The following is a 26897-nucleotide window of genomic DNA, read 5'->3' as shown; positions in this document are numbered from 1 at the left end:
TTCTGTGGTCAGGAGCCATTTTCCCTCTCCTCAGTGGGTGAGGCATTCCCTCCTTCTCTCCACTCCCTTCTCCACTCCTCCCACCTTGAGGGGGGGGGGTGGCTTGGGAAGCAGGAGGGGGAGGAGGAGGGAGCCGGTGCGCTGGTGTGAATGTCCGTTACAAAGGAAGCTGCCTCCTGGCCTTCTCCTCCCCCTCTGTGCCCCTTCCCACCTAGGCCTGCCCAGGAGCTCTCAGTATTACCCCAGGCTTTGTGTGTGCTCCCAGCCGGGGAGGAGGTGGAGCCAGATGGGGGGAGGAAGGGGGGGGATGGTGACAGCTGGGCTGATTTGGGCCCCTGGGGAGAAGAGGCTACTGACCCAGGAGAAGCTGGGGAGGAGCAGTAGAGCTGGAGATGGGGAAAGGAAATCAGCTTTGGGAGTGGGCGTGATCCTGGGCTGGCACCCGAGCCTGGGGCTTGGAGGTTCTGGTTGTTTTGCGCAGTGATGAGCCAAAGGGGTTAGTGAAGGGCGTGGTTTCTGGGACCCTCGAGCAGGTACTGTTCTGGGAATGTGCTGAGGGTATATTCTTTAGTTTTTACCTTCTGCGTAGGACCGCTTATTCTCATTTCCTGGCTTATGGAACACTTGGTGGCTGGTTATAGGAGGACTAGGCGTATTTCTCTTACTTGGTTAACCGTACGCAGCTTGATTCAGCTGCGCTGGTGAACACATAGAGGACTCGTGTTAGGGATGAGGGAGAGGAGGCAGGGGTCTGGACAGCTGCCCGAGGTGGGCCTGGTCTGGCCCGGCAGGCCTATTTCAGGCATATACAGCTCTCCCTTTGTCTGTTTTTGTCCTGAGTATCAGCTTCCTTCTGTGGCGTGTATAGCAGTTCTCTTCAGTGGAATCTGGGACAGAAGGTGGGGGAATAAAGTCTAAAGCCTCTGGATTGGGCTCTAACCTTTTGCTATTGATCTTTTCCCTGCCTACCTTTCTTTGCCAAAATATATGTAGAAAACGAAGAGGACCCGGAAGAGGATTTGTCAGAAGCAGAGACTCCAAAGCTCAAGAAAAAGAAAAAGCCTAAGAAACCTCGGGACCCTAAAATCCCTAAGAGCAAGCGCCAAAAAAAGGAGGTGAGTGGGTGACTGGATGTTATGGGCAGCAGGAGGAAATGGGAAGTGCTCTGTGGAGGGCTGGGGCCTTCGTTTCTTGCCCTGGGGCGGTGGGCCAGGTCCTGGGCGTGAGCCTCAGGGCCATCCTGAGGTTAGCATGTGTGTAGCATGTGTGTGTGTGTCTCCCTCTCCCCCTTCCCTGCTCCAGCGTATGCTCTTATGCCGGCAGCTGGGGGACAGCTCTGGGGAGGGGCCGGAGTTTGTGGAGGAGGACGAAGAGGTGGCTCTGCGCTCAGACAGTGAGGGCAGCGACTATACCCCTGGCAAGAAGAAGAAGAAGAAGCTCGGACCTAAGAAAGAAAAGAAGAGTAAGTCCAAGCGGAAAGAGGAAGAGGAGGAGGATGACGAAGACGATGATTCAAAGGTGCCTGGACCTCCATCCTCTTCTCTGTACTTCTGTCCTTTGTTTTCCAGAAACTCTGCTGCCCCTTAGAATGTTTTCTCTCCACCTGTTTCTGATGATTTCTTCTTAGCCCTCTTACCCTGGACTTGCCAGCCTCAGTGGCAACTCAAACTCCCTTAGCGAGGGTGGGCACTAGGAGTCAGGCTTTGGCTTTGCTCTCTCTGCAGGAGCCTAAATCGTCTGCTCAGCTCCTGGAAGACTGGGGCATGGAAGACATTGACCATGTGTTCTCAGAGGAGGATTATCGCACTCTCACCAACTACAAGGCCTTCAGCCAGTTTGTCCGGTAAACAGGAGGGTCTTGGGGGCGGGAGATGGAGAGCGTTTCTGTAATCTCTTCTCACCTCCCTCGCCTCCTTTATTTTTAAACTTTTTCTCTTTTCTATTCCTGCCATTTTTCCCCCAGACCCCTCATTGCTGCCAAAAACCCCAAGATCGCTGTCTCCAAGATGATGATGGTTTTGGGTGCGAAGTGGCGGGAGTTCAGCACCAACAACCCCTTCAAAGGCAGTTCTGGGGCTTCTGTGGCAGCAGCGGCAGCTGCGGCAGTGGCCGTGGTGGAGAGCATGGTGACGGCCACTGAGGTTGCACCTCCTCCGCCCCCTGTGGAGGTGCCTATCCGCAAGGCCAAGACCAAGGAGGGCAAAGGTGACATGGGACTCAGTGGGAGTGGGGACTAGTGCGGGCTTGGGATGTCGAAGTTGGAGGAAGCGCGGACGCGCTATTCTGTCAGCCCAAAGATGGAAGCTAGGAGGTGGGAATGAACCGTGGATTAGGAGGGAAACTGGGGAAGCTGGCCACGTAGAAATATTTTAGGTGGGGAATATTTTATTGGGTTGGCCAAAAAGTTCATTCTGTTTTTTCCATAAGATGGCTCTAGTAGCACTCAGTAGTTGTCTTTAACTTCATTTGAAACAATTTCGTTAGGTTGTATTGTGACAGCTGTCATACCAGCGTGCATTTAAAAAAAAACTTATCAAAATTGGTGAATTTTTGTGTAGCCATTTTAATATTGAAGATGGAAGAAAAAAAGCAACACTTTCGACGTATTATGCTTTATTATTTCAAGAAAGGTAAAAAGGCAACTGGAACGCAAAGATTTGTGCAGTGTATGGAGAAGGTGCTGTGACTGATCGAATCTATCGAAAGTGGTTTGCGAAGTTTCGTGCTGGAGACTTCTTGCTGGATGATGCTCCACGGTCAGGTAGACCAGTTCAAGTTGATAGTGATCAAATCGAGACCTTAACTGAGAACAGTCAACATTATACCACGCGAGAGATAGCCGACATGCTCAACATCTCCAAATCAAGCGCTCAAAATCATTTGCACCAGCTTGGTTACGTTAATCGCTTTGATGTTTGGGTTCCACATAAGTTGAGTGAAAAAAATCTTCTCGACCGTATTTCCGCATGCCACTCTCTACTTAAATGTAAGGAAAATGTTGCATTTTTAAGACAAATTGTGACAGGTGGTGAAAAGTGGATGCTGTACAATAATGTGGAACGGAAGAGATGGTGGGGCAAATGAAATGAACCACCACCAACTATGCCAAGGGCCGGTCTCCATCCAAAGAAGGTGATGCTGTGTATGTGGTGGGATTGGAAAGGAGTCCTCTATTGTGAGCTCTTTGTAGAAAACCAAATGATTAATTCCAACAACTACTGCTCCCAGTTAGACCAGCTGAAAGCAGCACTCGACGAAAAGCGTCCGGAATTAGTCAACAGAAAATGCATCATCTTCCATCAGGCTATTGCAAGACCGCATGTTTCTTTGATGACCAGGCAAAAACTGTTACAGCTTGGCTGGGAGGTTCTGATTCCTCCGCCATATTCACCAGACGTTGCACCTTCGGATTTCCATCTGTTTCAGTCTTTACAAAATTCTTTTAATGGAAAAAATTTCGATTCCCTGGAAGACTGTGAGAGGCACCTGGAACAGTTCTTTGCTCAAAAAGATACAAAGTTCTGGGAAGATGGAATGATGAAGTTGCCTGAAAGATGGCAGAAGGTAGTGGAACAAAATGGTGAATACGCTGTTCAATAAAGTTCTTGGTGAAAATGAAAAATGTGTCTTTTATGTTTACTTAAAAACCGAGGGAACTTTTTGGCCAACCTAGTATCTTTTCCATGTTCTGCTCTGTGGTGTGTATTTGGATTGTATGATCTTACCTGCTTTCTCCTGATTTAGGTCCCAATGCTCGGAGGAAGCCCAAGGGCAGCCCTCGTGTCCCTGATGCCAAGAAGCCTAAGCCCAAGAAAGTAGCTCCCCTGAAAATCAAGCTGGGAGGTTTTGGTTCTAAGCGTAAGAGATCCTCGGTGAGAGCCCAGCCTGTCCCCTGGTGAGGGTGCCTTAGCTAACGGGGAGGATGTGGTCTTATGTCAGGATTCAGGGTTCACGGTAGGTGCGTGAGGATGTGGGGAGTTGGCCATAGAAGAGGTGGTTAGGCTTCCTTGCTGGGATTCCAGCACCCCTAGTAAAAGGGTGATCCCTTCTCCATCACTCTCTCCTTCCCCTTGGCCTGAACCTCTAACCTTCTCATCCTGCCAGAGTGAGGATGACGACTTAGATGTGGAGTCTGACTTCGATGATGCCAGTATCAATAGCTACTCTGTTTCTGATGGTTCTACCAGCCGCAGTAGCCGCAGCCGCAAGAAACTCCGGACCACGAAAAAGAAGAAGAAAGGTGTGTTTCTCTTCTGTATCAGTATGTAGTGGAATGAGGGGGAATGATTGGGGAAGCATCTCCCTAAGGAGATAGGGGCTGGGTTTGGGGGGGTGGGGGGAGGTCGGTTTTTTCTAATAACTGGGCTTTCCCTCTTCCTTGCCTAGGCGAGGAGGAGGTGACTGCTGTGGATGGTTATGAGACAGACCACCAGGACTACTGTGAGGTGTGCCAGCAAGGCGGAGAGATCATCCTGTGTGATACCTGTCCCCGAGCTTACCACATGGTCTGCCTGGATCCGGATATGGAGAAGGCTCCCGAGGGCAAGTGGAGCTGCCCACACTGCGTGAGTGCCGGGCCTTCGTGGCCCTTTGGGACCCTTGAGCGGAAGGGTGGGATGAGGAAACTCTTTTGGGCCTGGGTGGGGGTAGAAGTGGTGGCGTTGCTGGCTACGGGCTTTGGGAAGCATTCAAAGGAATGATGGGCGCGGTTCAGAGGGGGGGGGGTTGGGTGGGGGTGGGGGTGGGGCTGGTAGTAATCTGACTCTGTGGTCCTTGACTGCAGGAGAAGGAAGGCATCCAGTGGGAGGCTAAGGAGGACAATTCGGAGGGTGAGGAGATCCTGGAAGAGGTGGGGGGAGACCCTGAAGAGGAGGATGACCACCACATGGAGTTCTGTCGGGTCTGCAAGGATGGGGGGGAGCTGCTGTGCTGCGATGCCTGTCCTTCCTCCTACCACATCCACTGCCTGAACCCGCCCCTTCCAGAGATCCCCAACGGAGAGTGGCTCTGTCCCCGCTGTACGGTGGGTGCCTGGCCCCGGCCGGTGGTCCAGCAGCAGGGTTTACCCCTCTTACATGTAGGTGTCGTGAGGCTGAGGTGCAGGAGAGGTCACTGGAGAGCTACAGGCCTTTTAGCCCTGAGGCATGGATTTTCCTTCCTCGTAGAGTCACGGGATACCTTTGTTCTGGGAAACTGTAGGACTAACTTTGAACAGAGTTGATGCTTTGCCAGCTCTCCGAAGTGGGATGGAGCGGTGTTCTTTTAGCCCAGAATATCCTTTCCCGTCTTGACACCCAGCCTCGAGGTCTTGGTGGCATAACAGGGCCACTGAATGCTGTTAGATTGCTTCAGAGAGGACTTCTGAGCCCCAGGTCTGTGACTTCTCTGTGCCTACTTGTTCTGGGTTATTGTTGAAGTCTAGCTACTGGCTCTGTTAGGCAGATAGGAGTGATAATGTCTCACAAATCCTGGATGAAGTCCAGAAACAGAGAGGGAATTCTGTTCTTCTCTCCTGGGATTAGGGTCCTGGGATTAGGTCTTACTTGAAATGAGGTTTTAATAATGCTTTGATGAGGTTGAAGCTGCCTGTGGGCTATGCCGTGGTAATGATTCGGTGTTGGATCATCTCTTTTCCTCTTAGTGTCCAGCTCTTAAGGGCAAAGTTCAGAAGATCCTAATCTGGAAGTGGGGTCAGCCACCATCTCCCACACCAGTGCCTCGGCCCCCAGATGCTGATCCCAATACTCCGTCCCCCAAGCCCTTGGAGGGGCGGCCGGAGCGGCAGTTCTTTGTGAAATGGCAAGGCATGTCGTATTGGCACTGCTCCTGGGTGTCTGAACTGCAGGTAAACCTGGGATAGAGTAGATGTGGGGCGGCAAGGAAGAGGGTAGTGAGAGAAAACAGCCTTGTGGGTAGGAGTGGACATGACTCCTTGGGGACTTCCTTCTCTTGCCGCTTCTGCAGTTGGAGCTGCACTGTCAAGTGATGTTCCGAAACTACCAGCGGAAGAATGATATGGATGAGCCACCCTCTGGGGACTTCGGTGGTGATGAAGAGAAGAGCCGAAAGCGGAAGAACAAGGACCCTAAATTTGCAGAGATGGAGGAACGCTTCTATCGCTACGGGATAAAACCTGAGTGGATGATGATCCACCGAATTCTCAACCATAGGTACCAGGGGAGCTGGGCCACACTGCGTTTGTCTTGGGCATACTGGAGGTGGGCAGCGTATCCGTGGGGGATTAATTAAGAAAATGGATGTTACCAGTAAGTTACAGTTGGATGAGACACTCAGTATGTTATGAACTGACTGAATCCTGGTATTTGAGCCATAGACTGTAGACTAGAGATCATTTTTGGTGCAAAGACTGGTAGGCCAGATGTATTTGCTTCTGAATACGTGTGGTGTCTGGCCTCCTTAGAGGTCTGGTTTTTGAGGGGAGCAGAGCAGGGTGGCCTTCTGGCTCTGAGGGTTTTTTCTCCTTGACTCTGCAGCGTGGACAAGAAGGGCCATGTCCACTACTTGATCAAGTGGCGGGACTTGCCCTATGATCAGGCATCCTGGGAGAGTGAGGATGTGGAGATACAGGACTACGACCTGTTCAAGCAGAGCTATTGGAATCACAGGTGAGGGACTTTGATGAGTAGAGCTGCTGCTCATTGAGAAGGACTCCAGGCAGCTGTGTGACGTATCTGTCTTCCTTAGGGAGTTGATGAGGGGTGAGGAAGGACGACCAGGCAAAAAGCTCAAGAAGGTGAAGCTGAGGAAGTTGGAAAGGCCCCCTGAAACCCCAACGGTTGACGTGAGTCATCAGGAGAGGGAGGGCGGTTTTGTCAGGTAGGACGACGTACGTTGTGTGCTCCAGTCTGAAGGCATGATCTCAAGTGATCACTGTAGCTAAGTTGCTTCACACAGACTGCTTCCCTAATTCTCCACATCTCTGTAAATCAGGGGAAAAATACTAGGATTACTTTATTTTCTCTCTTCCTCATCAGAAAAATAAAAACATAGATGTTAGTGTTTATATGACTGAGGAGGTGTTATGTATGGAGGGGTCACATAACCGAGCTTTTGTGAAACTTATTTTGGAACCTGGGTCTTCTGACCCTTAATTCATGGCTCAATTCTTCCGGGGTTTTGTGTAATATAAGGTGAGTCTGGTTAAGGTTAAACAGATAAATCTAGAGGGGGCATAGGATCATTTACCTGGTGGTTCCTGACCAGTAGAATTTACTGTACTGCCAAGGAGACTATGATGTGTCTCTCTTGGATGTCTGTAGGACCAAGATCTGCGTCTTGCCTTGCTTCCTGGAGGGTCCTAAATAAAACACAAAGTTACAGTAACCATTAAGCACCTTCCCGCACCATGTCTTGTGGCCCCTCAAGTAGGATCTAGTGAGGGTGTGTCAGGAGGAGGCAGCTGCTGTCTTACGGAAGGAAGGGAATCCCTGGCCAGCTCTTGACTTCTTTATTTCATCCTTCAGCCAACAGTGAAATATGAGCGACAGCCAGAGTACCTGGACGCTACAGGTGGAACCTTGCACCCCTATCAGATGGAGGGTTTGAACTGGTTGCGCTTCTCCTGGGCTCAAGGCACCGACACCATCTTGGCTGACGAGATGGGCCTTGGGAAGACCGTTCAGACCGCAGTCTTCCTCTACTCCCTCTACAAGGAGGTAGGAGAGCTGGGGCTGTTAGTTTTTTGTGTGGGTGTTTTGTGTTCGTGGTCTTCTCTTACACTCCGAGGAGACACTCCGAGGAGAGAGAAGAAGGAAGAAAAAAATTGGTCTCTGGCCCTGGAGAACAGTGTTGAGTGACAGTAAGATAGACGCAAGTACACAGAGACAGACTGGAGGGAATGGAGCTGTGGGTGGGATTAGTGGTGGGTGCCTGGAGCCTCGGTCCTGGGGGACGGATATGCGCTGAGACAAGCAGAACTGTGGGTAGAAGTAGTGTGGAGAGACATCGAGCGGCAGGGGTGCGGTGTAAGCTCCCTGCAGGGCAGGCAGGGCGTGTTGGTACATGGAGAAGGGAGGGAGAGGAGTGGCCGTGCACACACCCGTCCTCTGCCCACTCAGGGGCAGGGTGGGCGCTCGGGTTGCGTGTGGGACCCTCAGTCCTTACTCTCCGTCTCCTCTTCTTCCTCAAAGGGTCATTCCAAAGGCCCCTTCCTAGTGAGCGCCCCTCTTTCTACCATCATCAACTGGGAGCGGGAGTTCGAAATGTGGGCTCCAGATATGTATGTGGTGACCTACGTTGGTGACAAAGACAGCCGTGCCATCATCCGAGAGAATGAGTTCTCCTTTGAGGACAATGCCATTCGTGGTGGCAAGAAGGCTTCCCGCATGAAGGTACCTCAGCGGGAGGGAGACCCACCCTCGGAGAGGGGAGTTCTTGCTCTGGGCCCCTCGTGCCCCGGTCCCTGGGGTGAGGCGAAAGGATAATAGCCGGGAGGAGGGAAACCCCCCGGAGTCCCTTGACTTGGCCTGTACCGGCAGAGTTGGACAGGAGTGACCAGGTTGCCTTCTTGTGCAGAAAGAGGCATCTGTGAAGTTCCACGTGCTGCTGACGTCCTATGAGTTGATCACCATTGACATGGCCATCTTGGGCTCTATTGACTGGGCCTGCCTCATCGTGGATGAAGCCCATCGGCTCAAGAACAATCAGTCTAAGGTGAGGGGGGGCGGGAGGTATGGTCTCCAGTTTTAGTGTTCTAGTACTGCCTACTCATTAAGGGGAGGCCTAGGAGGACAGGAAAGGGAGAAAGGCTCTCTGCCTGCCTTCCTCACTCGTGATAGATGACCCTTGGAGGCCAGGCCTTGAAAGTAAGATGGAGGGCTTCCCTGGCGGTCCAGTGGTTAAGAGTCCACGCTTCCATTGCAAGGGGCACGGGTTCAGTCCCTGGTCAGGGAACTGGGATGCCGCACGGTGCGGCCAAAAAAAAAGAAAAAAAGAGTTAGTAACGGGAAAGAAGATAAAGGAAAAAAAAAAAAAGGTGGGGATGGGGGCGTAACTGCTGGGCGGCAAAGCAGAAGTCTGTGGACATGTGCTGGAGCCCTCTTCTTATTGAATTCCACTTCTCTCCTGCCTCACCAGTTCTTCCGGGTCTTAAACGGTTACTCGCTCCAGCACAAGCTGTTGCTGACAGGGACTCCATTACAGAACAACCTGGAAGAGTTGTTTCACCTGCTCAACTTCCTCACCCCTGAGAGGTTCCAGTGAGTGTGTGCTTATCCATAATCGGCTCCGCATTCTTCTAATTCTTCCTTTTGCCCGTTTCCTATGTCACTTTCCTTTCTTCCTTTCCCCCTCTCCAACAACTTTTTCCTTTCTCTTTCTGAAGCAATTTGGAAGGCTTCTTGGAGGAGTTTGCTGACATTGCCAAGGAGGACCAGATTAAAAAACTGCATGACATGCTGGGGCCTCACATGTTGCGGCGGCTCAAAGCTGACGTGTTCAAGAACATGCCTTCCAAGACAGAGCTCATTGTGCGCGTGGAGTTGAGCCCTATGCAGAAGTGAGTCTGAAGGGACAGAAGCACTGGCTCCGTTTTGCAGACACACTTAGACACCTGCCAGTCTGCACAGTGTTTCCTTCTCCATACTCCGCCACAAGGCGTGTGGTGACAGGAGTCAGCAAGGGCTAAAGAAACCTGTTGCCAGGTTGCTGGGGCCCAGAGTTCTTTTTTTTTTTTTTTTTTTTTTTAACATCTTTACTGGAGTATAATTGCTTTACAGCGGCGCAGCCCAGAGTTCTTACTGAGTTAATCCTTACCTTGTTTAAAATGATGATGGTGGCGCTTCTTAGGTTTCCTTGGTCCCAAAGTGAGATATGTTGGAAAGAAGATCCCAGACCCTGGGACTGCATTGTGAGTCACATGAAGGCTCTTGAGCATGACTTACCTTGCTGTCTTGCCCACATAGGAAATACTACAAGTACATCCTCACTCGAAACTTTGAAGCGCTCAATGCTCGAGGTGGCGGCAACCAGGTCTCTTTGCTAAATGTCGTGATGGATCTTAAAAAGTGCTGCAACCACCCGTATCTTTTCCCCGTGGCTGCCATGGTACGTTGTGCCACCTCTTGTTCCTCCCTGGGCGGGAACTGCTCCGTTTGGGGTTTCTTTCAATATTTTTTTCTTTTTTGCTTATTTCCTCAGGAAGCCCCTAAGATGCCTAATGGCATGTATGACGGCAGTGCCCTAATCAGAGCATCTGGGAAGTTACTGCTCCTTCAGAAGATGCTCAAGAACCTTAAGGAGGGTGGGCACCGTGTACTCATCTTCTCCCAGGTATTGTGTGGGAGCTTTTGTGGGTAGCAGTGGGCAGCTCAGTGACACAGGGGAGGAATTGTCATCGGATTAATCCCATAATTAAAGTATGCTCATTTTCCAGATGACCAAGATGCTGGACCTGCTAGAGGATTTCTTGGAACATGAAGGTTATAAATATGAACGTATTGATGGTGGAATCACTGGGAACATGCGTCAGGAGGCCATTGACCGCTTCAATGGTGAGAGGGAAGGAGTGCCTTCGGTCCTGGCACCCTCACTCACGGCCCTGGACCGATCACTTGTTCTTCTTGAGCATCCGCTTTTCTGTGTAGAGGTTTAGGGTCTTTTGTCAATTGACGTGGAAGAGTACTGTTGAATGTCTCGATTGGAAGGATGTTTGGATTATTGCTAGGAGATTGTTTATTCCCTTTGGAGTCTTTGTTCTTTCTGCTAAAAAGAAGGGCACTTTATTTAACCCTCCGCATTGCATCTTGAGGCCCAGGAGGGACCAGGACTTACCAAACCCAGATAACAAGTTAGTGGCAGGCTTGTCTCCGTAGCCACTACCACCTCCTCTTCTTTTTTTTTTACTTTTTAATTCGAAATAATTGTGAACTTAAAGTTCAAAAAATAATACAGAGAGTTGGTGTATACACTTCACCCAGCTTTTCTTGATAATGACTTATATAACCTCAGTACAATGATCAAACCCAGGGAATTAACAGTGGCGTCATACTACTACCTAAACTGTAGACTTGAATTGAATGTCACCACTGTTCCTGTGTCAGGATCCAGTCCCAGATCCCACGTTGAGCGTAGTTGTTGTTTCTCTTCCAGTTCTTCATTCTTTCCTTTCCTTTCATGACGTTGATACCTTTGATGACGACTGGTTAGCTCTTTTGTAGAACGTCTCTGTATTTTTTTTTTTTTTTTTTTTTTCGGTACGCAGGCCTCTCACTGTTGTGGCCTCTCCCGTTGCGGAGCACAGGCTCTGGACGCGCAGGCTCAGCGGCCATGGCTCACAGGCCCAGCTGCTCCGCGGCATGCGGGATCTTCCCGGACCGGGGCACGAACCCGTGTCCCCTGCGTCGGCAGGCGGACTCTCAACCACTGCGCCACCAGGGAAGCCCTAGAACGTCTCTGCTTTGATATTTTCTCTGTTGAGATTGACACTAGACATTTTGGACAGGAATCCCGGAGAAGCGATGCTGTGTCCTTTTCAGTGCATCATTCCCAGGGAGGACATGATGTTGATAATGTTCCATTGCTGGTGTTAACCTTGATCACTTGGTTAAGGTGGTGTCTGTTGAATTCCTCCCATGTAAAGTTACTCTTTTTTTTTTTGCATTGTGATTAATAGATATCTTGAGGGAGATACTTTAGACTGTGGTGACATCCTGTTTCTCCTTAAACCTTCACACTGATTTCAGTATCCATTGGTGGACCTTGCTTATGAGTATTACTTATTAATATTATTAGTTTTGTGTTTGCCTAATGAGGTGGGTACTTTAATTCAAATATAGTTGGTTTACAATGTTGTGTTAATCTCTGCTGTACAGCAAAATGACTCCGTTATGCATATACATACACTCTGTTTCATCCTCTTTTCCATGATGGTTTATCACAGGATATTGAATACAGCTCCCTGTGCTATGCAGTAGGACCTTGTTGTTTATCCATTCTATATACAATAGTTTGCATCTCCTAATGAGGTTTTATAGTTCTGATATTCCTTAAACATTTATTAACTGGAATTCCAGAGACACCTCTAATGGTGTTTTTGGTTCCTCTCTTAGCACCAGGTGCTCAGCAGTTCTGCTTCTTGCTTTCCACTCGAGCTGGGGGCCTTGGAATCAATCTGGCCACTGCTGACACAGTTATTATCTATGATTCTGACTGGAACCCCCATAATGACATCCAGGTGAGCAGAGGTAGCAGCCTTGGTCTACAGTGACTTTTTGGAAATGCATAGTGTTCTCTGTGAGGGCTCCACCATCTGGGATTAGTTGTTTCAGGGGGAAACAATAGATTGTTTTCAAATGTCTTTTACCTTATTGTAAGCCAGAGAGTTTGGGTTAGCTATGGTCCTATTTTGGGTAACATGATAGAGGGTGGTATCTTGGGGTAGGGGTGCAAAGGGAAGTTTTGTGTGAGGGCAAGCTGCAGCTCCTGCCTTATGCTGGATTTAACTTATTGTGTGGAAGTCAGGGCAAGAGTAGAAGTAAGGAAATATGATTACTTCAGTTTTTGCCTCCGTTTCGTGCACAACTCCAGGCCTTTAGCAGAGCTCACCGTATCGGGCAGAACAAGAAGGTGATGATCTACCGGTTTGTGACGCGTGCGTCAGTGGAGGAGCGCATCACGCAGGTGGCAAAGAAGAAGATGATGCTGACGCATCTAGTTGTTCGGCCTGGGCTGGGCTCCAAGACTGGATCCATGTCCAAACAGGAGCTTGATGACATCCTCAAGTTTGGCACTGAGGAGCTATTCAAGGACGAAGCCACAGATGGAGGTGAGCTAGGCAGGAGCTTGTTTTGGTGTGGGGCTTGGCTTCTCTAAAGGGTATCTTTGATACCTAGGGTCCTGAGACTCAGACCTAGGGTCCTCTGGGACTTGCTTTTTCCACTGCAGCTGCTGAAGTTAACTGGGGGTATGGACCCCTGATTCTTTATAGGAGGAGACAACAAAGAGGGAGAAGACAGCAGTGTTATCCACTATGACGATAAGGCCATTGAACGACTGCTGGACCGGAACCAGGATGAGACAGAAGATACGGAATTGCAGGGCATGAATGAATATTTGAGCTCATTCAAAGTGGCCCAGTATGTGGTGCGAGAAGAAGAAATGGGGGTGAGTATGAGTCCAAAGCAATGCTGTGCTTGGTGATTGGTCCAAAAATTGGAGTTGAGACCACGATGGTATTTGAGATGAGAGGAAACCATCTGTAGGCAAATTAGTACATTGCTGAATTGATATACCTCTTCCTTTGAAGAAAAATTCTGTAACATATGAGCAAATCACATTCTCATCTTTGACGTGGCTGTCCGGCCACTTTTCACACTCAAAACACTTGTATTAGCTCTTCTTCTTCTTTTTTTTTTTTTAATAACTTTTATTTTTATTTTTGGCTGCGTTGGGTCTTGCTGTGTGCAGGCTTTCTCTAGTTGCGGCCAGCAGGGGCTACTCTTCGTTGCGGTGCACGGGCATCTCATTGCGGTGGCTTCTCTTGTTGCGGAGCATGGGCTCTAGGCGTGCGGGCTTCAGCAGTTGTGGCTCGCGGGCTCTAGAGCGCAGGCTCAGTAGTTGTGGCGCACGGGCTTAGTTGCTCCGCAGCATGTGGGATCTTCCCAGACCAGGGCTCGAACCCGTGTCCCCTGCATTGGCAGGTGGATTCTTAACCACTGCGCCACCAGGGGAGCCCTGTATTAGCTCTTCTTTATCAGAATCTCATCTTATTTTCTCTTATGTATTTTATTAGCCCTATAAATAAATTTTGGATTGCTATCTCAAGTCTCTCCGGAGAAAAGGTAGGAGATACGATACATACTTAGCGTATCCCCTGTGCTTTTTTTTTTTTCCCCCTGTGCTTTTTAAAACTTTAGAATTGTTTTCCCTTTTTGTTTTCTTGTGTATTCTTGGTCTTTTTTTTAGTAGAAAACAAAACATACTCAGTTATAAATGCTTGGCCTCTGTAATGAAGTTTTTCCTCCTAATGATATCTAGGGTATAAAATGAAACAAAAAATTGCTTTCGCTTCTGGTCCTCTTTTAGCCACCAGGTCAGGGTTCTTTGAATTGGCATCAGTTTCTGGTGGTCCTTGCCATCTTTTCTCATCCTTCCAATTCAGAACCATCCCTCTTGTTGTATTTTTCTTTTCTTTTTTTTATTTTCCTGATACGTATTATCCTTGTTCTTGAAAGTGATTCTGCTAACTTCAGTTGGGTGTAACTGTGGCTGAAAAGTCTGACAGGTCTACGGACCAGTAGTATTCAGCCAAAACTGCCCTTCTGTCAGGGTGGTGACCGCATATGGGAGTGACTGACTGGGGCAGAACGTGCCGAGTGGTTGTAGGGGAGGGGTGGCACTCTCCCTCCCACTGATGACCTCTCCTGATGACTACACAGGTATACAGACAGCCCTCTCTTTAGTGGCTGAGGCTGCTGTTTACTTTATATATATATATATATTTTTTTGCGGCACGCGGGCCTCTCGCTGTCGTGGCCTCTCCCGTTGCGGAGCACAGGCTCCGGACGCGCAGGCTCAGCGGCCATGGCTCACGGGCCCAGCCGCTCTGCGGCATGTGGGATCCTCCCAGACTGGGGCACGAACCCGCATCCCCTGCATCAGCAGGCGGACTCTCAACCACTGCGCCACCTGGGAAGCTCCTACTTTATAATATTTTTAAATGTTATTTTTTTTGAATTTTATTTTATTTAACTTTTATACAGCAGGTTCTTATTAGTTATCTATTTTATACACATCAGTGTATACATGTCAGTCCCAATCGCCGTATTCATCCCCCCACTGCCCCCACCCCCCACCGCTTTCCCCGCTTGGTGTCCATACGTTTGTTCTCTACATCTGTGTCTCTATTTCTGCCCTGCAAACCGGTTCATCTGTACCATTTTTCTAGGTTCCACATATATGCGTTAATATACAATATTTGTTTTTCTCTTTCTGACTTAACTTCACTCTGTATGACAGTCTCTAGATCTATCCACGTCTCTACAAATGACCCAGTTTCGTTCCTTTTTGTGGCTGAGTAATATTCCACTGTATGTATGTATGTACCACATCTTCTTTATCCATTCCTCTGTCAATGGGCATTTAGGTTGCTTCCATGACCTGGCTATTGTAAATAGTGCTGCAGTGAACATTGGGGTGCATGTGTCTTTTTGAATTATGGTTTTCTCTGGGTATATGCCCAGTACTGGGATTGCTGGGTCGTATGGTAGTTCTATTTTTAGTTTCCTAAGGAATCTCCATAGTGTTCTCCATAGCGGCTGTATCAGTTTACATTCCCACCAACAGTGCAGGAGGGTTCCCTTTTCTCCACACCCTCTACAGCATTTATTTGTTGTTTGTAGATTTTCTGATGATGCCCATTCTAACTGGTGTGAGGTGATACCTCACTGTAGTTTTGATTTGCATTTCTCTAATAATTAGTGATGTTGAGCAGCTTTTCATGTGCCCCTTGGCCATCTGTATGTCTTCTTTGGAGAAATGTCTATTTAGGTCTTCTGCCCATTTTTGGATTGGGTTGTTGGTTTTTTAATATTGAGCTGCATGAGCTGTTTATATGTTTTGGAAATTAATCCTTTGTCGATTGATTTCGTTTGCAAATATTTTCTCCCATTCTGAGGGCTGTCTTTTCATCTTGTTTGTAGTTTCCTTTGCTTTGCAAAAGCTTTGAAGTTTCATTAGGTCCCGTTAAACTTTATTTTTTGAATAGATAGTGTAGCCCTCCATATCTGTGGTTCCTCCACATCCGCAGATTCAGCTGACCATGGACCATGTAATACCGTAGTACTTACTATTGAGAAGTAGCTGCATATAAATGGATTCATGCAGTTCAAACCTGTGTTGTTCAAGGGTCAACTGTAATTCACCTCGTTCAAAATTCAAAAGCTACAGAAGTATCTCTTTCCCACTCCAGTCCTTTGGCTACCTAGCTCCCTCCCTGGGGATAATTGATATTTATTTTATAAATTATTTTATGTGCACACAAATTACATATATATGTATATATACATATACATGTATATACACACGAACGCCTTTTTTCCTTTTAAGGAAAGTAGTTGTTTTTTTTAATTGAAGTATATTTGATTTACAATGTTGTGTTAATTTCTGCTGTACAGCAAAGTGACTCAGTTATACATATATATATATATATATATTATCTTATTTTATATATACTCTTTTCCACTGTGGCAGTTCCCTGTGCTATACAGTAGGACCTGTTGTTTACCCATTCTCTATATAAAAGCTTACATCTGCTAACCCCAGCCTCCCACTCCATCCCTCCCCCAACCCCCTCCCCCTTGGCAACCACCAGTCTGTTCTCTACATCCGTGATTCTGTTTCTCTCTCTGTCCGTGATTCTGTTTCTGTTACATAGATTCATTTGTGTCCTATTTTAGATTCCACATATAAGTGATATCATATGATATTTGTCTTTCTCTTTCTGACTTCACTTAGTATGATAATCTCTACTTGCATCCATGTTGCTGCATAAGGAAAGTAGTTTCTTATACATGACATTCTGTACCTTATTTTTATCCACCTAATAAATCTTGGAAGATTTTGTCCAAATCAGTACCCAAAGAGCTTTCCCCCCTCCCCACCCCTTTATTCGCTGCATAATATGTCCTTGTTTGGAAGTACCATAATTTATTTACTTTAAAAAATTGAGATATAATTGACATATGCCATTATATTAGTTTCAGGTGTACAACATAATGATTTGATATTTGTATATTTTGTGAAATGGTCACCTCGATAAGTTTAGTTAATATCTGTCACCATACATAGTTATACATTTTTTTTTCCTATGAGAACTTTTGAGGGCTGCTCTTTTAGCAACTTTCAAATATGCAGTATGGTATTAACTATAGTTACTATGCTATACTAAAGTCACCATGACTTATTTATTTTATAACTGGAAGTTTATAACTATAGTTACTATGCTATACATAAAATCACCATGACTTATTTATTTTATAACTGGAAGTTTATATACCTTTTGACTCTCTTCACCCTTTTCACCCCCCATAGTTTATTCAAGTTCCATAATGATGGATACTTAGGTTGTTTCTAGTATTATGCTGTTAGCAGCAGCTTAATTCTAATGTAAGGGATTTGGAATTAGTGGTCCTGAACGATCTGAAAAAAAGGTAAGACTTTCAAAGGAGCATAAACATTATTGGGATATAAGAGGATATATATAATTTTTTTTTCACTGTTGGTAAACTTTTATGAAGTTTATGAAGAACAGAAAGGGCTTATGGCCCTTCTACTTTATCTCCTGGGAAAATCTTTTGCAGTATTTCAGAAGCTTCTCCATTCTACCTTGCTAAGGCTGTAACCTCACTTTTCTTCATTTTACTGTCTCGCAACTGTATATGCATCAGTAAAAGGGGTTAAAAGAAAACATACTGTCTCTTCATTCTTCTCTTGTGATAACAGCTCCATCCTATATTTTTCTTTAGTTATTTTGACTGCTAATCTAAACATAACCACGAGGAACCAACCATGTCTTGTCAATTAAATTTCTTTTAAGCTCTTAGGTCCAAGCAGGCTCACCAAGTATTTCAGAGTCCAGTCATGAGAAGGAGCTATAGCAGAACGGGGACTGTGAGGACCAGGGGTAGCTGGTGGTGCCGACTTCAGCACCCCTGAGTCCTGGCCCTCCCTCTGTCCCAGGAGGAAGAGGAGGTAGAACGGGAAATCATAAAACAGGAAGAAAGTGTGGATCCTGACTACTGGGAGAAATTGCTGCGGCACCATTATGAGCAGCAGCAAGAAGATCTGGCCCGCAATCTGGGCAAAGGAAAAAGAATCCGTAAACAGGTCAACTACAATGATGGCTCCCAGGAGGACCGAGGTGTGTGTGGCCGGCCCCGCCCCCAACCCATGGGCCGTTCCACTAGAGCAGTGGGCCCCGCTCATCTGCCCTCTCTCCCTCCAGATTGGCAGGACGACCAGTCCGACAACCAGTCCGATTATTCAGTGGCCTCAGAGGAAGGTGATGAAGACTTTGATGAACGTTCAGAAGGTGAGGGCTATGCCTTTCTGCTGGATTTTTAAAATACTGCCTTGTCTAATATCCCTATCGGTGTCGCTCACGCATCCTTTTCTTCTCGCAGCTCCCCGCAGGCCCAGTCGCAAGGGCCTGCGGAATGATAAAGATAAGCCATTGCCTCCTCTGTTGGCCCGTGTTGGTGGGAATATTGAAGTAAGTACCGTTCCGTTCTAGGGAAGGTTGGGTGAGTGCTGCTGTCGGGTCTTTGGTGGAGTAAGGTCTACTCCTCTCACCTGGGTTCCTTCTCCCCCCAGGTTCTTGGCTTTAATGCTCGTCAGCGAAAAGCCTTTCTTAATGCGATTATGCGATATGGGATGCCACCTCAGGATGCTTTTACCACCCAGTGGCTTGTGAGAGATCTGCGAGGCAAGTCAGAGAAAGAGTTCAAGTAAGTTGAGAGCTGGAATGACTGATGTAGAGCAAGGGCTTTTAGTCTCTGGTCACTCCACAGTACTAGTGCAGGCTGCGCAGGACATCGGCTGTCTCCTCTGCTGACCTTGGCAAGGGAAGCTGTTAGTAAAAGCGTTCCTTGTACTCCTCGCTTCCCTGGAAGAGGACCTGGGACATGGTGTGGGGTCTGGAGACCAGCTTTCAGCACGATGGTGGGCTTTGCCTCAAATGGAGCCATAGTTGTTGTCTGGGGTGATGCCTGACTGCGGGTGGGAAAGAATCTGATCTAGGAGTTGGCATGATTGCTGTTTAACCCATTTCTCTATTTGTTTACTACAGGGCTTACGTCTCTCTTTTTATGCGGCATTTATGTGAGCCGGGAGCAGACGGGGCCGAGACCTTTGCTGATGGTGTACCCCGAGAAGGCCTGTCTCGCCAGCACGTCCTTACTAGGATTGGTGTCATGTCCTTGATTCGCAAGAAGGTGAGCCCTGAACCTCCCTCCATCGTTCAGGGGTTTCTAGGTGAAACTGGAGAGCCAGCAGGAAAGGAACCTAGATGGAATTGGGTCTTCAGCATCTTGTCCCATTGCTGCAGGTTCAGGAGTTTGAACATGTTAACGGGCGCTGGAGCATGCCCGAACTTGCGGAAGTAGAGGAAAACAAGAAAATGTCACAGCCAGGGTCACCTTCCCCAAAGACTCCCACACCCTCCACTCCAGGGGACACACAACCCAATACTCCTGCACCTGCCCCACCTGCTGGTAAGTCTGCCTGGACTGTTGTTTTCTATCCTTTTCTTCTTGTCCTGGCCTTTGCTTTTTCTGTTTCCCTGTACTCAGTTCTAACAGGGGAGTCTGGCAGGACACACAGCAATCTCCCTCTCAGTTTAGGAGGGCTGTCCTAAGAATAGGGCTGGCTCTTAAAGGCACGAGAGGACAGTTTAAGATGAGACAAACTGAGAAGGTGTGACCTTCTCTTTGATCTGGGACCTTCTTCGTAATGAATGTCTATTATTGGTGTGCAGAGGATGGGATAAAAATAGAGGAAAATAGCCTCAAAGAAGAAGACAGTGCAGAAGGCGAGAAGGAAGTGAAATCTGCAGCCCCTGAAGCCACTGTTGAGGTAAGAGACGGGGTGACTGGATGCCACACCAAAGGCAGATGGGTAAGCCTGTTCTTCCTCTTGGGTGCTGGCCTGTCTGCTTCAGCTTCTTTCTTCTTTCCTTTGAAGTGTACACAGCCCCCTGCCCCTGCCTCGGAGGATGAAAAAGTCCTTGTTGAGCCTCCCGAGGGAGAGGAGAAAGTGGAAAAGGCAGAGGTCAAGGAGAGAACAGAGGAGCCAATGGAGACAGATCCCAAAGGTATGTACATTTTCACACACTACAGATCCCTGTGAACCACAGTTGCTCTTGGGCTTGCAGCCCGGCTGGAGGGAAGTCCAGAGGAAGTGACACACTGAAGAATCTTGTACCCTTGATTTTAAACTGTGGGCTTTTTCTCTCTCAAGACATCTTTTATGACTTTCATCATGATTTAGGTTCAGGATATAGTGTAGAACAGAGAATACACTTCCTTAGATATGCTCTCAGTGCCATCTGTTCTCCCAGGTATTGCTGATGTGGAGAAGGTGGAGGAGAAGTCAGCAGTCGATCTGATTCCCATTGTGGTGGAGGACAAAGGTGGGTGTTTGGAGAAGCTGACTGTGCTTTTAAAAGGACTCTAAAGCTGAAAGGAAGGACTTTATCTCTTGGACACCCCTCCACCCCCAGGTTCCCCCATCCATACCCATATAATCATTTTATCCCAAGCTAAAAGACTCCACCTCTCCCCACATGTGGCTGTCAGTGGGCCAGTGGCACCTTTTCCTGGGTTTAAGAACACTTCTGTGGAGAAAGGGTGGAGGTGGATGGGTATCTTGTAGCATATGGTGCTATGTATGGGTAAGGGCTATGGTGCTGGCTTCTGTCTGGAGCTGACATTTTTCTTCTGCATGTCCTGTAGAGGAGAAGAAAGAAGAAGAAGAGAAAAAAGAGGTGATGCTTCAGAATGGAGAGACCCCCAAGGACCTGAATGATGAGAAGCAGAAGAAAAATATTAAACAGCGTTTCATGTTCAACATTGCAGATGGCGGTTTTACTGGTATGAAAAAGAGGGGCCCACTGGGGTTAGATGGATTCGAGGTGAAACCAGGGTTCTTGTCAGAAACCAGGGTACAGAGACTTTACCTCTCATAGAGAGAATGCCAGGCTGACTGCACACCCCTCTGGGGTCCATGTTAGAAAGCCAGAGGCGTATCAAGTTGGTATCTGGGAATCAGGAATAAATAGCTTTTTGAATTCTCACAGATGTTTGCCTTTCTTTTTCCCCCCAACCTTCCCTAAATTCCTCTTCAGAGTTGCACTCCCTCTGGCAGAATGAGGAGCGGGCAGCCACAGTCACCAAGAAGACTTATGAGATCTGGCACCGACGGCATGACTACTGGCTGCTGGCTGGCATCATAAAGTATCCTTTGCCTGAGTTGGGGCTGAGGTCCTTGGTGAAGGTTTCTGAGGGTCCACAGTTTGAAGTTCTTAATTTCCTTGTTTCGTTTTTCCTGAGCAATTAATTTTCCAATAGCCATGGCTATGCCCGGTGGCAGGACATCCAGAATGACCCACGCTATGCTATCCTCAATGAGCCTTTCAAGGGTGAAATGAACCGTGGCAATTTCTTAGAGATCAAGAATAAGTTTCTAGCCCGAAGGTTCAAGGTGAGCAGGACGAGGAGGAATACAGCGTTGGCGTGGCGGCCTTTAAAGTGCAGACGGGACTAAAGGAGGGGGTCTGCTCATTCAGCCACGTTGATCATTGTGCCCTCCTGTGCACTTCGCCTTGTGTCCTGTGCAAGGCTTTGCTCCCAAGTATCTTAAATATTAGACATCAACACATACAGACCTGAAGGTTAACCAGCTGGTTAAGGGCTGAAGGTGACTGTGCCTGACGCATGACACAGACCAGTGCAGTGGGTGTGCTGGGGGAACACGGTAGGCTGGAGTGTTCAGGAGGAAAGATACAGAGGTGGGACTGAATTGGATCTCTGAGGAGGCGGGGCTGCCAGTGGGCTGGTGGTACTTTTTTCTGGGTCTGTGTGGATGAAGGGTGGGATAGACGCAAAGGTGTAGAGCTCCATTTTCAGAATCACTAGGGCTGATACGCCCAGGACTGAAGGGGAGTTTTCCTCAGGAATTCAGCAAATGCATATTGAGGGCACCTTGTGTGCAGACCATCATAATGGGATACCATGGAGATGAGACACGTGGATCTTAACGCTGAGTATAATTGGGGGAATAAGAAATGGACACTAGTAAACCTTCAAACATCATGTGCTAGGGAGTGGGTGGGCCGGGGACAGGCCTGGTGCCTGTTCTCAAGGAGCTCAGTTTAACGTAGAGGCAGATGCGTGGTCAAATGAATGTCATTCTGTGTGTTGCGAGGGAGACTGCTAAATCCTTAAGAAAGTTCTCCAGAGGGAATGTGGGGAGTGGGGAGAGCTCACAAATGCTCCAGGGAGAAGGTGGCATTGGAATGAAGTTTTGGTGAATGTAATAGAGATTGCCGGATAGAAACGGAAGGCCCTTTGATCAAAAGAATTAGGTTAGGCAAAGACAGAGCCTGTAGAGCTTATGGTATTTGGAAACAGCAAATAGTCCAGGTGGGGTGTAGAAGACACTTGTGTTGGTGATGGTGGGAGGTACGTTGGAGAGAGAAGTAAGGCTGGAGGTCGGTAGGTAGGTTTTTGGCACCAGATAAGAGAGTTTGGACTTTACCTTATAGTTCATGGGCAGCCATTGAGGGTTTGTGAAGGGTTTTGATACAACCAAGGGAAACTGAAACAGAACATTCATGAGATTACAGAACTATCATATAGTCATGAGGTAGTAAGGGCTCGTCTGTGATGCTGGTTGTGGAAAATGAAAAGGATAAGATAAAGGGAACGAGGGACTTCCCTGGTGGTCCCGTGGTTAAGACTGCACTCCCAGTGCAGGGGGCCCGGGTCTGATCCCTGGTCAGGCAGCTAGATCCCCCGTGCCACAACTAAGATCCAGCGTGCTGCAACTAAGACCCGGTGCAGCCAAATAAATAAATAATAAATAAATAAATAAATAAAAGATAAAGGGAATGAAACACCAAGGAATTTACAGGATTTATTGATTTACTGTAGGGGTCAGCAAACTTTTTCTATTAAGGGGCCAAAGTAATTCAAGCTTTGTGAGACACTGACACTCAGCTCTGTCATAGTGGGCAAGCAGCCATAGGTGATAAGTATGAATATGTTCCAGTAAAACTTGATTTATTGACACTAAAATTTGAACTTCATATAATTTTTATGAAGCTTTATAAACTATTATTTTGATTTTTTTTCAACCATTTAAAAATGAAGAACCCATTCTTAGCTCTTGGGCCATCCAAAAACAGGCAGTGGCCCAGATTTGGCCCACAGGCCATAGTTTGCTGACCCCTGAGTTACTATATTGAATTTGAGATACAAAGGAGTGAGACTCCAAAAATAACTGAAGTTTTGAGTCTGAGTCACTGAGGAAGTTAAATTGGCAGATCAGGGAAGTGAGGAGAGGGAGCAGTTTGTAGAAAAAAGTTAAGTTCAATTTTAGACAAGTCATTTGGTGTTTTTCACAAGTAAATATCCTCCCAGTACTCCCACCACCGTTAAACAAGTGGGATCAAAGTGATCAACCATGCACGAGCGGGATCAGAACAATCAGTGCTTGAGATGCATGTTTGAAAAGCACCAACTCATTTGCATAGAGGTGCTGGCTGATGCCAGGAGGGGAGAGAGCTCTTGGGAGAATGCTGATCCTGGAGAAAGCTCATAGTTTGGGGCAAGAGGGAGGGGAGTTGGTGAAGGAGACAGGGTGGTATATAGATCGAAAGGAGGTGCTTGGTCTGTTTGGGGATAAGTTAGGCCTGAATGGAGCCAGGTCTTCTGGAAGAAACAATAGTCCATTCTCATAGTGTCCTTTTTCCTGACCCCTAGTGGATTCATTCTTTTTAAGAACCAGTGGATACTTGAGTAAAATAAGTCTCGTAAGTCATGAATCAACATTCTGTCCCTTGAAATGTATTTCAAAGGCCGTTTTACACAGCTCCATCGGGTGACATGTGCAAGTGTTCGTTGCATTACGATTTTTGGTGGTGGGGCCTGGAGGCAACCTAGATGTTTGACATTGGGAGTGTGGGTAGGTAAAGTGTGGATTCACATCACCGAGCATTAAGAAACAGTTGGCAGCAACAAAATACACGTTTTGTAACATAAATGGACCTTTAGAAAAGGTATGTAGTGGGGAAATGAAAAAGCATTTTATAATGTACAGAAAAACATTCTGTAAATGAGAAATGTGCACATGAAACAATACTGTCTTCAAGAAAACCCACAAAAAGACACACAGTAGGTATATTAGAAGGATTGCCTATTGAGGAAGGAAAGGAATGGGAGTGAGATATAGAGATGAAAGAAAAGAAACAACAGGAATAATTTTAGAGAGTAAAACAACTTGATAGGGTAGATGGACTGCCGTGCAACCATTAAGTCATCTGTATTCTGTAATTACCTAAACGGGAAAAGAGTTTGAAAAAGAATGGGGGAAAAAATGTCATCTTTTATAAAGAGCAGCTAATAACGAGGGAAGAGCCTTACCATGTAACTTTGAGTGAAAACAATATAAATACGTATATAGAATCTTAATTTTGTAAAAAACATGTAACAGAAAACCTCAAAATGTTAACAGTAGCTCTCGGAGGTGGAATTGTGATTTTAATTCTTTATACATTCTGTATTTTCTAAATTGAGGATTTATCACTTTTGTATAAGAGTGAATCAATAAAGGGTAAAGAGCTTTAAAAACACAGACCTTCAAAGTAGGGTGAAAAAGGCAATGGAATGTTGAACTGGCCAGGTGTGGGTTCTGAGAGGCCCACGAGAAATGAGCAAAGTGAGTGTCAGTCCAGCTGCCATCTCCTGTTTCTCTCTTGTCCAGCTCTTAGAACAAGCCCTGGTGATTGAGGAGCAGCTGCGTCGGGCGGCTTACCTGAACATGTCAGAGGACCCCTCTCACCCTTCCATGGCCCTGAACACCCGCTTTGCTGAGGTGGAGTGTTTGGCAGAGAGTCATCAGCACCTGTCCAAGGAGTCGATGGCGGGAAACAAGCCAGCAAATGCGGTCCTGCACAAAGGTAGCCAGTGGCTCCCCTGCCTCCTGTGGACTTGGCCTCCTTCCTCCTCTGCCCCTCCCCGACACACACCTACTTCTCAGGTCTGAGCCTTTTTTTGGAGCCCCTTTCTTTGTCTGGGAGCTTAGGGTGTGCTGGGGATCCTTGCGTTCCTTCTTAGGAAGCTAACATCTTAGAGACGGTCAAGGACAGTAGTTCTTTGCTTTTTAACTCTTGAATGTATTCCAGTTCTTGGAGGTGGAAAGCAAAGCAGAATAATATAGTGTGATCTGGGATAGTTTAGAGGTAACAAGGTGATTTAAGATCTTGTCAAATTCTAGACTGCTTTCAACATTCTGTTTTTAATTAAAGTTAAGACATTGTGAGGGGGATGGAGGGTGAAATGAGGAAAAGAAAGCTGTTATAAAGGAAAAGGGAGACAGCTCCAAAGGTGCAGAGGAAAGATAGTGAGAAGAGGAAACAATAGGAATAGCTATTGAAGAAGTGGAGGAAATAGAGACAATAGGGATCAAGGGACAGTTGGCTTTAGAAAGCACAGAATCATGGACAGTTGGAACTGGAATATGAGGGACAGGAATTTGAGTGTGGTGGAGCCAGGTCAGGTGACTCAATGACAAAAGACAATACTCCGGCACATCAGTCACTTGGTCATTGAGAAGTAATGGGTGTGTGTGGGGGGTCCACTTAATGGGAAAGATGGACCTCGGTCTTGACTACCATGGCTCACCGCCTCTTTTTCTTCCCCCTGCAGTTCTGAAACAGCTAGAAGAACTGCTGAGTGACATGAAAGCCGATGTGACTCGACTCCCAGCTACTATTGCCCGAATTCCCCCAGTTGCTGTGAGGCTACAGATGTCAGAGCGTAATATTCTCAGTCGCCTGGCAAACCGGGCACCTGAACCACCTCCACAGCAGGTATAGGACCATTTTCGTCTGGCCAGCCCTTCCAACAGAGCCATTCTAGAACTTTTAACTCTGCTGTCTGTCCCTAGCTTTACATACTGGGCAGGTGGGGCTGGCTTACCAGTGAGTTCCCTTGGGATCAGGTGGGTTCCTGGAGTCTGGAATTCTGACTCCCTTGGCTTTCTCTTCCTATAGGTAGCCCAGCAGCAGTGAAGATCCAGATTGATGATACCACCTCCACCGCTGAGCAGTGACCTTCCTCACTTTCCCTTGCCCAGCTTCTCCCCTGGGGGCCTGAGAGACCCTCTCCTTCCTTCTGCCCCATCTTCCAAGTTGTAGAGGAACAGCCCCGCTGAGCACTGGGGGAGGGGAGGGAGTGAGGGGCAGTGGTGCCCTTCCTGCTGGAGAGACATGCAGCAGTAGCGCCGGCGCCATCTGCGGGGAGCTGGCGGGCTGGCCTTCCGGGCCCTGGCTTCTCCCCACTGTAACGTCTGTTACACACAAACTGTTGCGGGTTCCCAACAGGCTTGAAGAAAATGATCAGAATTTCTTCCTCCTTTTGGTTTTATTTTGTTGGTTTATTTTGTGTTTTTTCTCCTTTTTTGGGGGGTATTCACAGTGGGCCGGGCCCCTGGGTGAGACACAGCTACCTCTGTTGGCATCTTTTTAATACCAGGAACCCAGCGGCTCCAGCCCCTGAGTGGCTAGAATTAAATAAAGTGGAAAAAAAAAAAAAAAAAAAAGAACCAAAAGCATAAAAAACCACAGCAAATTTCTTGACGAAAATTGAAAATAAAAGTTTCCTTGTATTTTAGTGCTCTCGTTCAGTGTGGGTGTAGGTGCAGGTGGATGAATGTTTCTGATGGGAGCCTTGGGACGTGTGTTTGGAGACGAAGGGTTTCCTTGTGTCCTGAGATTTCACGAAAGAGCCGAGTTCCCACTGTGCACGTGCTGCGTGCTGACAAGACCACCTGTGCACAGCGGGGCCACCGGAGCCCCCGGGTTCACAGCCCACACCGCGGCCTCCTGGCTCCGCGAGGGTGCGGAAGCGGACTTCTCCGGGCTGTGGACGTCGCGCGAATAAAATGAAGGGGTCTTCCTCGCAGAGTTGGGAAAACAAAACCAACGAAGGGCTGGAAGAGTTTTAACAGCTAAGCAGCACCTTGCTGTCTATTTGAAGAAAGGCTGAAGTCGGTTTTTCTGTTAACTTGCGTGAATGAAGTCAGGACGCGAGATGCCTTCCTCCCGACCTCCAAGACGGGAACCTGGGCGGAGAGGACTGTTACCTGAGGGGGAGCGCGGG

The 26897-nt window shown here is 47.5% G+C and overlaps 1 protein-coding gene and 1 non-coding gene across 8 annotated transcripts in view; both read left to right on the top strand.

Annotated features, from left to right (window-relative positions):
• The window catches only part of CHD4 (chromodomain helicase DNA binding protein 4), a 30051-nt gene extending 3694 nt beyond the window's left edge, over positions 1-26357 (top strand). The window contains exons 2-39 of one of the 7 annotated variants that reach the window (XM_029204936.1): positions 994-1115; positions 1324-1518; positions 1725-1843; positions 1964-2205; positions 3745-3872; positions 4105-4240; positions 4387-4565; positions 4784-5023; positions 5642-5845; positions 5965-6170; positions 6495-6626; positions 6706-6802; positions 7485-7676; positions 8151-8351; positions 8536-8673; positions 9097-9218; positions 9344-9517; positions 9924-10065; positions 10159-10290; positions 10394-10511; positions 12069-12193; positions 12547-12784; positions 12947-13122; positions 17698-17878; positions 17963-18049; positions 18141-18229; positions 18331-18464; positions 18806-18950; positions 19064-19229; positions 19493-19590; positions 19699-19828; positions 20075-20146; positions 20469-20606; positions 20861-20969; positions 21084-21216; positions 24499-24694; positions 25443-25606; positions 25790-26357. In XM_029204936.1, the coding sequence (XP_029060769.1) occupies positions 994-1115; positions 1324-1518; positions 1725-1843; positions 1964-2205; positions 3745-3872; positions 4105-4240; positions 4387-4565; positions 4784-5023; positions 5642-5845; positions 5965-6170; positions 6495-6626; positions 6706-6802; positions 7485-7676; positions 8151-8351; positions 8536-8673; positions 9097-9218; positions 9344-9517; positions 9924-10065; positions 10159-10290; positions 10394-10511; positions 12069-12193; positions 12547-12784; positions 12947-13122; positions 17698-17878; positions 17963-18049; positions 18141-18229; positions 18331-18464; positions 18806-18950; positions 19064-19229; positions 19493-19590; positions 19699-19828; positions 20075-20146; positions 20469-20606; positions 20861-20969; positions 21084-21216; positions 24499-24694; positions 25443-25606; positions 25790-25807 (5618 nt within the window). In that variant the 3' untranslated portion in view covers positions 25808-26357. Of the gene's footprint in view, positions 1-993; positions 1116-1302; positions 1519-1724; positions 1844-1963; positions 2206-3744; positions 3873-4104; positions 4241-4386; positions 4566-4783; positions 5024-5641; positions 5846-5964; positions 6171-6494; positions 6627-6705; positions 6803-7484; positions 7677-8150; positions 8352-8535; positions 8674-9096; positions 9219-9343; positions 9518-9923; positions 10066-10158; positions 10291-10393; positions 10512-12068; positions 12194-12546; positions 12785-12946; positions 13123-17697; positions 18050-18140; positions 18230-18330; positions 18465-18805; positions 18951-19063; positions 19230-19492; positions 19591-19698; positions 19829-20074; positions 20147-20468; positions 20607-20860; positions 20970-21083; positions 21217-24498; positions 24698-25442; positions 25607-25789 lie in introns of all 7 variants that reach the window. The other 6 variants (XM_029204932.1, XM_029204935.1, XM_029204937.1 and 3 more) reach the window with 6 other exon arrangements.
• Positions 19269-19408, top strand: LOC114886270. Its single transcript, XR_003791278.1, has one exon.
• Positions 26358-26897: the final 540 nt, after the last annotated feature.

The sequence above is a fragment of the Monodon monoceros genome, unplaced genomic scaffold, assembly GCF_005190385.1.
Source record: "Monodon monoceros isolate NGI ecotype Baffin Bay Population unplaced genomic scaffold, NGI_Narwhal_1 Super_Scaffold_6, whole genome shotgun sequence".
Classification (NCBI taxonomy): domain Eukaryota; kingdom Metazoa; phylum Chordata; class Mammalia; order Artiodactyla; family Monodontidae; genus Monodon; species Monodon monoceros.
The sequence above is the reverse complement of the archived record's forward strand: the minus strand, read 5'-3'. Positions and strand labels throughout refer to the sequence as shown.